The sequence below is a fragment of the Hydractinia symbiolongicarpus genome, chromosome 15 (assembly GCF_029227915.1).
Source record: "Hydractinia symbiolongicarpus strain clone_291-10 chromosome 15, HSymV2.1, whole genome shotgun sequence".
NCBI classification, from domain to species: Eukaryota; Metazoa; Cnidaria; class Hydrozoa; order Anthoathecata; family Hydractiniidae; genus Hydractinia; species Hydractinia symbiolongicarpus.
The window spans coordinates 5834918-5848456 of NC_079889.1; the positions used below are offsets into that span (position 1 = coordinate 5834918).

At 33.6% G+C, this 13539-nt stretch overlaps 2 protein-coding genes across 4 annotated transcripts in view; both read right to left on the reverse strand.

The window, feature by feature from the left end:
* LOC130629261 (serine/threonine-protein kinase Nek5-like) overlaps window positions 1-13539 on the reverse strand; it is a 35445-nt gene that overhangs the window by 11902 nt on the left and 10004 nt on the right. For all 3 annotated transcript variants that reach the window (XM_057442403.1, XM_057442402.1, XM_057442401.1), the window contains exons 7-9: window positions 7719-7846; window positions 7409-7510; window positions 7255-7334 (exon numbers count right to left, since the gene is read on the reverse strand). In XM_057442403.1, coding sequence (XP_057298386.1) covers window positions 7255-7334; window positions 7409-7510; window positions 7719-7846 — 310 coding nt within the window. The remainder of the gene's footprint in view (window positions 1-7254; window positions 7335-7408; window positions 7511-7718; window positions 7847-13539) is intronic.
* Window positions 7894-13536, reverse strand: LOC130629264 (uncharacterized). Its single transcript, XM_057442406.1, has 2 exons — window positions 9230-13536; window positions 7894-8923 (listed from the first exon to the last, which is right to left on the reverse strand). The coding sequence occupies exon 1, from the start codon at window positions 10927-10929 to the stop codon at window positions 9727-9729; it is 1203 nt and encodes a 400-aa protein (XP_057298389.1). The 5' UTR covers window positions 10930-13536; the 3' UTR covers window positions 7894-8923; window positions 9230-9726.

Consider the following 13539-nt stretch of genomic DNA (forward strand, 5'->3'; position numbering starts at 1 on the left):
GATCTTCTATCTAGGCGATTACTAATAAGAATCACTTGGTGGTGGGTTTTTAATTGTGTTGAACCAGTATCATTGGTAATTCGTTGTGTTTAGTTAAAGTGGTGTTCCATAGTGTTGAGTTGAATCAATCACACTAATTTAGCGTTGCGTTATAACACAGAAAGAATTATTGCGAAGATAATCTACAGGTTTGTCTTACATAATGTATTCCAAATTAACAATGGTAGCAGAGGAATAAAAGTGAAATGTCAAAAAGTTGGGTCCCCCCACCATCATTAGACAAAGAGACGAGTAACAAAGTTTGGAAAAAAGAAGTGCAAATATGGCAAGCACTGACAGAATTAAAGGCAAAAAAACAAGGGCCAGCTATATTCATGGGCTTAAAAGGGAAAGCTAAAGAATCAGTTCTAGAATTAGACATTGAACAGATAAGTAAAAGCTAATATTGACAGATTGGACAAAAAATATTTAAAAGATGAGAATCAAACTGCTTACCTAGCTTATGAAACCTTTGAAAGATTTAAGCGACCGCCTGAGATGAGTATGAATGACTATCTTATAGAGTTTGAACAGTTATACCAAATGATCCATAGAGTTATAGAGTTTGAACGGTTATACCATAAGATCCAAGGACATCATATGGTGCTTCCTGATGGAGTGTTGGCATATAGAGTTCTACAAAGTGCCAACCTTACACCAGAGCAGCAACAGTTAGCAAGAGCAACTTTAAATGAATTACGGTATGAAGCAATGGTACAGCAGTTAAAGAAAATATGTGGGGATACTGTGGCCTCATTAGAAACAAATAATGAAGTAAAAATAGAACCAGTTCTTCAGGCAAGTGCAGATACAATTGAGCAAAATTACTTCACTCAAAGAGGGGGATATCAACGCTCAAGGTTTAGAAAAGGAAGACCTGCAGCTGCTTAAATCAGAGATATGCAGGAAGAAAAACCAGATCCAACAATAGAAGAATGAATCCACCCGATCAATCTGGAAGTCCATCAAGATGCAATATTTGCCAATCTATATATCACTGGACTTCAAACTGTCCACACTCTTATGAGAACCAGGAACCCGAGGATGTTAGAAAAGATGACAGTCATTCTAAGGTTACGTTTTTTGCAAAAATCAGGGAAGATGAAATGCAATCTCTGGTTGGTGAAACCCTGTCATGTGCAGTTTTAGACTGTAGTTGCACAAAGACCGTTTGTGGTAATACTTGGTATCAATGTTTTATTGAAATTGATAGATTACCAGAAGAGCATCCCAGGCAAATGAGATTTAAATTTGGAGATAGTGAAGCAGTTTGTTCTATAAAAAGAGTGTTCTTACCTGTAATTATTGTCTCAAAAGAAGTTTATCTAGAGACAAAAATTGTCCCAAACGAAATTCCTTTGTTACTGAGTCAAGCTTCCATGGAAAAAGCAGAGGCAGTTTTATATTTTAGCAATGATTTGGTTACAATGTTTGGAGAATACCATCCTTTAAAATTTACAACTTTGAACAACAACATTATAGAGATGAATGGAAAGAGACATGACCACTTGTTACCCCAGGTTGCCTTTGTTTGTGCAAGTTCAAAATCAAGAAAAAGTAAGATTATTAAACTTCATCGTCAATTTTGCCATCCAAGTGCTGAAAAATTAAAATCTCTTATCAAAGCATCTAATTCCTTCTTAAATGACCGAAGTGAAAAGGGCACTCCAGTGAAAAAAAAATATTTGAAAAAATGTTATTTTGATAAGACAATACATAAATATGTCAAAATAAACCTTTTACAATCGTTAAAAATCTTTATTTATACCTTAATCGGGTTTGTAAACATCTTCAATTTCAAATAAATTTGCAAGGTCGCGTAAAGTTGAGAGGGCTAGGTCCGAATAAATGAGCACACGTCACATCGTGCAGAAAGTCCGTGAGCTCAGCAGCACGCCTTCTAAAAGTTTTGTTTACTTACTGTTTACATTGTTCGTTGATAAGACGTGTTGTAATAAAGACGAAGATTATAACTCAGAAAACTTAGAATCGGATAATTCTCTTCATGAAAAAGACTTTACAAAGCTACCATACAACTTTACACCTCTTTTGTCTTACAAGGGAGATATTAATATTGATGCAAAGTGACCTGATGCCTTTTACTGACTCAAAGCATAATATTTTCTTTTTAAAGAAATAAAAAATATATTTAAAATCTCTTTTTTTTACATTCTTTTCGTAAAAACTTTATCGTTTGCTTCAGTAAAAAACCTTTCTTACATTACAAGCTTTTTTGCACACAAATGCGCACAAATTTTATGTAACGTTGGAATTTTCTCCATGATGGAGGACCATTGAAATGCGTGATCGAAAGATCGAATAATGTTCATGTTATGATAAGTTGGTAAAACGGGGGTATTAATATTGTATAAATAAAAATCATTCTTATGATTATGGTAGGTCATAAATGCGTTGCAGAAGCTACTGATTTATACGTGGTTGTTTTGAAAAGCTGTTTTAGAAACTGCATTAGCAGCCTTAAGAGCCTTAAGATTGAAGAAAATGGGCACATTTATCCCCTGAAAATATTCAGCAGATCCTTCATCAAAAAAGCTTCTTTTTTGAAAAACAAAGAATATAAACTTGAGCACTACGAAAGATACATGTGTAACTAAAAAATTTTTTGTCAGTGTTTGTATTGGAAATTGGTATAATGCCCTTTTATTTAATATAAAAATGTTCAAAACGTTATTTGGTTGTGTTCTGTGAATATAAGTACAAATAATGAAATAAGAAGAAATGAGAAACTTTGATCGCGTTTGCTAGCTAAAATGGCATTTTTACGAAGTGGCAATATTTTAATATGGAAGTTTATTTCCTGGAGATCTCTTTTAAAAGGAATATCTGTGAAGTGCGACAAACAAATATAAAAACTTTGATCGCTTGGTAGATCACCTGCACGACGTATTTTGTTTAGCTAGCTATTTTTGTCTGAGTTATTTCTTTTTCAGACAGGATTCTGTGAAAACTGACTTTTTTACACTTCTCTGATGAATGCTACATCGAAACGCAGAGCACCTAACCATTTTTTGAAAATTTAAACGTAAATTACATACAAAAAGTGATTTAAATGTAAGCTATAAGTCTTAACATGGACGTTCTCTGTGCTTGCTTAAACTTTCTGTACAATGTGATGTCATTATTTATAATCGGGTCCAGTCCTAAATGAAATCTCGCCCGTCTGTTTTTTTATGAGAAAAAAATTGAATATGCGAAGGCTAGTACAACAATTTTAAATAAGGAAAACAAGTGAAGTAATTTTTTTTTTATTTCTTATGCTTTTCTGAGTACGTATAAAACAAAAAAGAAAAAAGTGATTTTTACTGGAGTTCCCCTTGAAGTTATGAAAGTCATCGTTGAAGTATCAAACTCTTGTGAAGTGTGCATCAAATAGAGAAAACCAAGAATGTGACCTATTGATGGCTTACCAATGTCATCAGAATTTAACCAGTGTGTGGCTCTAGATCTTGTGCAACTTTCGCAATATCATTATCATAGATGTTTTTACCAGATTTTCATCAGCAAAATTGACAAAGACAAAAGACAAAGATGTAATAACAGATATTATTTTTGAAATTTGGTTAGCCCGATTTGGTCAACCAAGGAAGTTTCTAGCTGATAATGGTGGAGAATTTGTTAAAAAAGTGTATGAAGAAATGCGTGGACAGTGTAACATAGAGTTTTCAACAACTGCAGCTGAAAGTCCTTGGTTAAATAGACTATGTGAATGACACAATAGTATGATTAAGGAAGTGCTGAGAAAAATTATTGAAGACATAAAATATACACACAATCGCACACTATTCTATATAAGTGCAAAGAATTCTTTATCAAACTATAAGGGATTCTCACCAAATCAACTTGTTTATGGTAAAAATCACGACCATCCCTGCATCCTCACTGATCATTTACCAGCTATGAATGACACAGTTTCAAGCAAAACCGTGGCCCATAACCTTGCTGTAATGCATGCATCACGAAGAGCCTTTATAGCAGCAGAGTCTTCTGAGCATATACGAAGAGCATTAAGGCATAATGTTCAGTGTTACAATGATGAGCGATATATCAATGGAGATAGAGTTTTCTATAAGAGAAAAGACAGTGAAAAATGGCATGGACCAGGCACTGTAATTGCACAGGAGAATAAGCAAGTCCTTGTAAAACATGGTGGAAGTTATGTTAGAGTACACATGTGTCGCTTGCAGAAGTTGGACCAAGTTTTGCATTCACAAAAACCTTTACAAGACACAGAAAGGAGTACTGAAGTGACAACTACACAAGTGAACAATTGCATTCTGCTTGAACGCGATGATGTTTTTGGTGAATATGTTGGTGCAGATGATTTTGATAGTAACAATACAGAAGACCCAGAAAATGAGAAAACAATAATTTACAAACAACAAAAGAAACAACATCAGACCGTGCCTTAATGAATGAAACAATAACACACAAGATATCAACAAATGAAATCACAACCAATCGAAATGTTAGCAATTCGTCAACAGTCCAAGGAAGACCAAAGTTGAAGACAAAAATCATTTACAAGCTAACTCCCGACAGTGAATGGACAAGGGGATTAGTCCACAGCAGAGCAGGATAAGTGAGCAGAAAAGAAGAAGGCAGACAGTATGGTAGCTGTTTAAATGTCCAAAATGAAGACACAGATGAAATAAATTGGTTAGATTTCAAAAGATGTGTGGGTGACTGGCAACCTGTTGTTGAGACAAACGAGACTGAAGAAGTAATATTATCGACTCAAGCAACTGTTACAGATGAGGTCCTAAATGCAAAGTATAAAAAATTAGCTAATTGGGAAGACAACAAAGTTTTCTCCACTGTAGAAGATAAGGATCAATCTGCAATATCCACAAGATGGTTGGTCGCAACAAAAAATATAGAGGGATACAAAACAGTTAAAGCTCGTTTGGTCATAATAGGTTTCGAAGAAGAAGAGGTCAAAAATCTGACTAAGGACTCCCCAACTTTTTCAAAAGAAAGTCTTCGCATTGTACTCACGATGTTAGTAACCTATGAATGGGAATGTCACACCTTAGATGTTAAGACGCATTTCTTCAAGGCAACCAGATTGACAGAGAGGTTATCATAAAGCCCCCAAAGGAAGCAAATACAGCAGGTGTGTTTTGGAAACTAAATAAAGTTGTATACGGCCTTGCTGATGCTTTAAGAGCTTGGTATCTACCTGTGAAGGAAGAGCTAATCGGTTTGGGGTTGAGAATGTCTTTATTTGATGAAACATTATTTTATTGGATTCAAGATGATTGCTGCCAAGGACTGATTGAGATACATGTTGATGATTTTCTATTAGGAGGATCCCATGATTTTCAAGTGAAGGTCATTTCGCCTATCAGAGAAACTTTTCTCATTGGATCTGAAGATTACTCCAATTTCAAATATGTTGGTGTCAGTATACAACAATCTAATGGTTCTATTAATTATGACCAAAAAAACTGTGTGGCAGGTATGAAACTGGTCAAGATTTAAAACACAACAGACAGACATCAACAACTATCACATGAAGAACAATCAAACTTCTGATGCATATACCGGCAACTAAACTGCATGTCATCGCTATCAAGGCCTGACATTTCTTTTGAAGTGTGCCAGCTAAGCACAAAACTAAACTGTGCAGTAGTTAATGATGTCATGAGAGTCAATAATGTGGTAAAGAAGTTGAAATTGGATCCCAACATTTCCTTGAAATTTTGGAAGCTTAAGCTTCCATTACAACTGATCTTATATTCTGATGCTTCATTTGGGAACCTTCAAGATTGCAGCTCTCAAATTTTTATTTTCCTGAAAGGTGTTGAGAATCTTATGGCACCTATCACATGGCAGTCTAAAAATACTAAGAGAGTTGCGCGTAGCACTCTTGCTGCTGAGACACTAGCTCTTGTTAATGGTATTGATACATGCATATGGGTGAAGAATGTGATAAATGAAGTGTTGAATACTAATCTAGAAGGCATCTTATGTCATACAGATAACAAATCATTGTTCGAAGCTGCCCATCCAACAAAGTCTTTGGAAGACAAACAGTTAAGGGTTGATATGGCTTCCCTTAGACAGAGTATCAATCGGAGAGAGATTGAATTAAAGTGGATTTCTACCAAACATCAGTTAGCAGACGTGTTAACAAAACAAGGAGCGAGTAGCACACTCTTAATGAATGTGCTACAGAAGGGTCATGAGGAATAATAGTGACCTTTTTAATGTCGAGTTATGAAAATTTGAATATTGTGTTCAAAAATTAAAGTTTTTTTGAGTTTTTATCTTTTAGAACTTTTATGTTTAAATTCCACACAAGTAATCACACGAAGAAAGAGAGATACATGTAGTGATGACTTAACCAAGACTAGTACAGTAGAGGGTTTTGGTGAAGAGCCAGTTTTGCCCCAAGACCACTGTACTAAGCGAGTAGGAGTCGCCATAAATTCCTCTCACATTCGAATAACCAACTGAACGCCAAACAGAAAGAAAATAGAGGGAGATTTTTTATCTTCCATCTAGGCGATTACTAATAAGAATCACTTGGTGGTGGGGTTTTAATTGTGTTGAACCAGTATCATTGGTAATTCGTTGTGTTTAGTTAAAGTGGTGTTCCATAGTGTTGAGTTGAATCAATCACACTAATTTAGCGTTGCGTTATAATACAAAAAGAATTATTGTGAAGATAACCTACAGGTTAGTCTTATATATATTCCAAATTAACAGATATTCCGTATTTTTTCTTTTGCTTTACATATTTTTTTCCAATGTGGACAAGACCCTTCATTTTTTCAAATTTCAAAAGGACGAAAAAAGTAAGAAATTATTCATTCGAAACTCACCTCTTGGTGACGGGGGTAAAACTAACATTTGTTTTTTTGATAAATACATTTATTTCCTTGAGACATATATGATGGAATATGAACAATGGCGTAAAATGGAAAACATATTTCAAAATGGAGAATGTGATCGGAAGCATGGAGGGGAAGATTTGAAAATCAGAAAAACAACATTACAGCTTGGAAGTTTTATTCTTCAACTTTTAACTTGAAATTCAGAAATAGTAAGATTTGATTTCTCAATTAACTGAATACTTGATATAAGCAGTCACTACCTTCAAGGAAGAGATCAATTACGTAATTTTTAAATAATATTAATTACGCATAAAATATGGATCACTAAAGAAAACTAATTATGCTAAATGCAAACCTGGGTCTGTCTTCTGGGGCTTTCTTCATCATGCTGTTTGCTAACATGTGAACGTCACTTGAGTAGTGTGGTGGTAGCTCCTTAAAATTTGTGTGAAACGTTATAAATTATCTATGCTAGGTATGAACATGGTGTTAAAAATAAATTCACTTGCCTTGACATCTTCCTTTACGATCTTATAGTACAGGGTAACAAGGTTTGATGCTTCAAACGGGTATGATAATGAGCAAATTTCAAAAAGTAAACTGCCTAAAGCCTAAAATATGGAAAAACAGACCATTTTAAATTTTGTAAAAAATTATAAAAAGACTTTTAATCAACTTTTTAAGCTCTATAATATAAGTCCAACATCATTTTACATCTCGGGTTCCCTTTAAGAACTACCCTTCTAAGATGTTCTAATGGATGGATGGAAAAGTTATTCTGCTGAAAATATATGTACCAAATGATTAATTTAGTTTTACCCATATGTCAGCTTTAGAACTATACGGCAAATCTTGACAAACTTCAGGGCTAAGATAACAAGGTGTGCCAATACAAGTTTGAGCAAGATCAAGAGTGTTTTCCATTACTTTTGCAATGCCAAAATCTCCTATAAAAACAACAAAATGTCCTATATAATAACAAAAAATAAGTAACTGCATTTTAAAATTAATAGTTAAAAGGAGTTGTAACAAGGATTAAAAGTACAACAAGGAAGTAAATGGGGACAAAAAGAAGGAAAGGGAAGCAAAGGCAGAAAAAAGGATATAAAAAATTGATAGAACATTTAAAAAAAGATACAAAGTTGGAATTAAGTTAAAGAATTTAAAAGAAAATAGAATAGCTACGTTTGACATAAATGTCTCAAAAATCTTAGTTAACCGTGTTATTAAATGGAAAGTGCTTTATATAATAAGTATAATAAAACTCGTCTTATAAATAAATACACTCATTAAAACAAAAAAATAAGAACTTATCTACACTCTAATTACACAAACTAAGAATTTGTGAAGCAGTCACCAGGGCCAGAAAAGCGGGCTTGAAAAGGTGTCAATTTTTCAATAATTACAAAAGAGAAATCTATTTCTATATGTGTTCCTTTAATTAAAATCATTAACTGCTAAACAAAAGACAATTTAGGATAAAAACTCAAAGCACTTATTATACAATTATTAAATCCTCAGGCCTAACTGAAAAACGGTCTTGCTAAGCATCTTTTTCGCTATTCCTTTTTTGTTGTCTGGTGTGATGTCAAAACATTTAAAGACAATTTCATGGCTTGCTGTAAGTTGTTCATTTGTGTCACCTGTTACAATGAACAAAACAATAGATAATACAACTTAATATTCTGGCAGACACATAATATTACACACATCACAATTCACTATCAGTCTGTAACAAGTACCTCACATTTGCACTGGCCACACTAGGATACTTGCTCCAGAGTTTTCATTATCACTGGCACCACTTTTCTGGGAGCGTTGTTTAGGATTAAGCAATTCATCAACAATACGCTTTAACATGACTTAACAGAGTATCCCTTTTATGCATTATCACTACTTTTCTTTGTCAGACATGTCATTTTGAAATGCTACAACAACGATATTTCTACAGGATATACCTATACCTACATACCTGTGTATTTTCGACAGGAATTAGAGTGGGAATGAATTTGATAATGTGGCAACTAAATCAAAGAAAGTTGGATTTTTGTAGCCGTCAGGCAGTGTAAGCAGCATATTTAACAAATGCATATGCATTAGGAGGTGAAGAATCCAATATCGAAAGAAATGAATAAATATGTGGTGGGTCTACAAATTGCTTGTAACTGGACTCTTATAAGCATAGTAAAGAATACCATTGACTAAAATAGTTTTTAAGAATGCTTTCACAAGATATTAAAAAAGGCCTAGCTAGTGGAACATAGTTTGGATTTAAATATGTACAATGTTCAAAATAATCCACACGATTTATTTATCTTATCATCACTTACATCTTTCCCATTAAGTTCTGCAATACTAGCAATCATCTCGATGCAGATCAGAACAGCTTAAAGTCATAAAAAAGTTGGTAGACAAAGTTGTTTTACCAATACTTCAAACAAGAACCTTTTCCAATATGCTGATGTAGCTTTAATATTATTTATAAGCTGACATGCTTTTGCCTCAGGCAAGCATGTCTGCAGTTAATTGATTTCCACATCCTTTCTGTAATGAAATATTTATTTGACTTCGCAACTTTATATTTTGTGTCACTGACAAAGAAAAAATATGTATTACTGTGGAAAGTTTATCATTTCTTGAACATGATAGTTTAGTAGGCGACATTTCGGGAGATCCTTCTCCTATCATCGGGCAAAGTAAAATGATGATGAGCATGTATTTATATAATTGCAGAGGATCGAAATTCATAAAAATCAACCAATCAGAAACGAGCTGATAATTACATTTAATTACGGTAATTAACATTTTCGGACCTAGATGTAAGTAACTACTTCTTCTGTAGGGCTGGTAACCAAATCTCAGGAAGTTGATACGAGATGCTGTTTATGTGTTTGTTACGTTCTACACTGTTGATGGTTTCTTTAATCTTTCTGGCCGTTGTTCTGGATTCTCTGTCAATGATTTTCTTCTCATCCCAATTAAACTGATGACTTCTGCTCCAGCTGTGGTCCGCAATTTCGTTTTTCTTCACATCTCCGTTTCTCACTGCACACATATGTTCTTGTACTCGTTGCTTAAACTTTCTTTTTGTTTCGCCTATGTACACTGCATCACAATCTTTACAAGGGATTTCGTAAACAACATTGTTTTGTTCTTCCATGTTTATTTTGTCTTTTGGTTTAGACAAAGTGCTTCTTAGGGTGTCTTTAGAGTTGAGAATGCATTTGATCTTGTATTTCTTAAAACTCGACGTATTGGAGTATTGGTGTAGGCCGTTGATGTGTTCATGGAACTCTTCTAGATGAGATCGTTTGATTATGGCGAATACGTCGTCAACAAATCTTTTCCAAACCTTTGGACGTCTGTCTGATGTGAGTAATGCTGCTGTCTCGTGTGCTTGCATGTATATTTCTGCGACTACTGATGATGCGAGGCCTCCCATGGCAACTCTGTCTGTTTGAGTGTAGAAGTTCTTATTAAACAGATACCATGTTTTGGTTAAAAGAAGTTCGACCAAACGCAGAAAATCCGGAACTGGAATCTTTGTCTTTTCACCGAATGCAACATCGTTTTCGATAATGATGTTTAAGGTGTCTTTTATGGGAACACTTGTGTAGAGTGATGTGACATCAAATGATACCATGCATTCGTTGTCTGCTATCTTTATTTCTCTGATGTATTCCGAAAATTCTTTTGAGTTTTTGCTGTAATCACTTACTGTAAATTTGCTGAGGATAGAAGCAACAAATTTTGATAGGTTGTATAACGGTGTTCCAGTGCAGGAGACTATTGGTCGAATTGGATTTCCCTGTTTATGAATTTTTGGTAGTCCGTAAAATCGCGGTGGTGGTCCGTCACAAGGTTTCAGTCGGTAATACTGCTTATCGTTGATGTATTCTTTTCTCTTCAACTCCATTAAGATGTTCCTCGCTTCTCGTTTGATGACTTCTGTAGGATCTTTCTCAACATTTCTCAACATTTGGAATAGTAGTGATAAGTAAACTTTCCTGGCTGTTAAATCTGTGTTCATCTAAATAATTCATTATTTGATTGTGGAACAGTTGACTCAGATAGAAAGTTCCTCCTGTCATTAGTTGTGTAATGGTACAGAGGGTTATTTTTTAAGCAGACGCAAATTTAACTTAATTTAAAACTCTTTACTTTCCGTTCCTTGTGGAAGTACATAAGTGATATCGTTTTTATCAGCATTAGGAATTGTCCTTTTGACATTATAACAACTTTTAACAATATTTCGCATATTATGAGGACACATTAAGTAAATTTGTAGCTTATTAGCAACAGCTTGCTCTGGTATTGTATATTTTTTTAATGTATTTTAATGTATTTTCGCAGGTTGAACAATTTCTGTAGCATCTAAGGTATATTTTTCTAAACACAAATTTAAAAACAGAGTGTAAATACAAATTATAACAAACATAGACTTGTCCAAAAAATATCCAAAAAATTACTTATTCTTTTTTATGTATATTTAATTTAGATCTAGGCACTTTTTGTTTTAATCAAATCCAATTCTTTACAAGTACAGTCAACCTGTATGTAGTCTGTATGTACCTGCAATTTTAACTGATACACCTTCAATACAGATTGTGATAGGTAATTCATCAACAGTCAATCTCTGGGTGCTTCCTAATGATTTCAATAATGCACCACCTTGCTCTAATATGTAATTTAAATCCCAGTACTTCTATAAAGATAATTTTTTTGCAGGAAAAGCAGATTGACATACATGAGTTAGTAGTACACTATATGCCTACAGATTCTCCAAATTTGGTGTCATCTTTATGAAAAGATGCCCAAACAACTTTCCTTATACTGAATGTTGGTCCTGGGTAACTTTGTATGCCATCGAAATTACAAAATGTTGGGTAAGCAAAGCATTATTTTTGAAAGATTTGGTATTACAAACAATGGTCTTACGAAGACAAAACTTATGTGGAAACATTTTTGTGGTATAAAAACTGCCTTAAGAAGTCATAAGCAGTTTTTATAACAGAATAGCTCTATGCGCTTGTCTTATGATCATACTAGAGATTTTAGTAACAGAAATTAAATGCAAGGTTATTGTAAATTTTGTTAAATGTTAATAAAGGTTAGGTAAATTAGGTAATTTGTATGTATATAATCTAGTCTAGCTAGTCAGTCTAGTCGCATAAATAAATGCTGCTAATATAGCTAGGATTGCTAGTAAAATCAATCTGGTAAAATTAATTGTAACTGTCTAATCTATATTAACAAGCTGTGCGAATAACACAGAGAATATGTCCAATTACAAATTAAAATGTGAAAGCTGAAAGTCAATAATTTGAAAGGCACCATGTAAAGCCGCGGCCTGTCAAATGCATGACGCAAAGCCAATAAACGTTTAATTTGCAGAATGGAGAAAATAACAGTATAGATAAATTACAAAACCATTTTGAGAAAAATTTACTATGAGTAAGTTAAAAATATCAACTTAAAGAACTTAAAAATATTTTTTTAGCTAAGCAGGTAAATAAAATAGCATCAGGAAGATTTTTTTTAACCTTTGTTACGAATATATTTTTAAATGGTAAATTTTCCACATACGTAAAAAGAAGTGTGAAAAAAAAGAATTGAGTAATAGCTTGTAAATGATAAGTGAAGTAAAGTAAGGCGCTTGCATATGCAATTATATTAATTTTACCACATAGGGTCATTGAAAGGCCTTTGACTAAGATCTGACAATCTTCCATAGGACATCCTATTAATTTTATCCAAATGTTTCTCTAAAAAGCCGTTCTTACTGTAAGAACGTCACGTGGTACAACTTTTGATTAAGGGAAAACACAGACGATTCCAGTCAAACAGAACATCTTCTCATCTTAATGGTCACACGCATGTATCAAACATTATTTTTGGTTAATGCCACCATTATGACTTTTTTAAAAATTTAAAATCATCACTTTCTAGCATTATTGATAAGTAGCTTAGTGCAAAAATCAAGAAATGAGCTGTGACGAATGCAGATAAGAATGCAAAGAAAACCTATTTTAGGCCATTTTAGGTTTGTTGCCTACCAACCAGATTTCCCCCACATACGGGACCAAATAATATTTGTAGATAATAATCTGTAGTAACATCTGAAACTATTTATAGAAAAAAGTAACAATTTCCTCAGAGAAGCTAAAGCTACCCCTATTTTTGAGCCACATTTTGGGTTTTGGGTCCAAAATAGTGTCATTATGATTTTTTTTCAAAAAGAACAAAAATAAAAAAACTATGTGTAAAAAATTAGAAAAAACTAATACGCAGACCTAAAGAAAAGTTTCTGCTGTGAAGTATGAACATACAGACCCTTATTCATAGACCACTCTTGTATCGCATGTGACCAATAAACAAATAAAACAATGTGTTCATAAAATAACCTTTGGTATAACACATAATTTATCATATTTTATTACTTAATAGTCACAGCATTTCATAAGCGTTCTAAAATGAGCTCACTGAACTTTTAACTCATTGTAAAACTCAATATACCTAAATTTATGATACATAGTGCAATTTTTTTTTGCAAGAACGACTGTTTTTTAGATACAATTTATTGAAAACGTTCTTGTCAGTTAAGAGTTGAGTGGTTCATATTCACAGAGTGAAAGCCAGT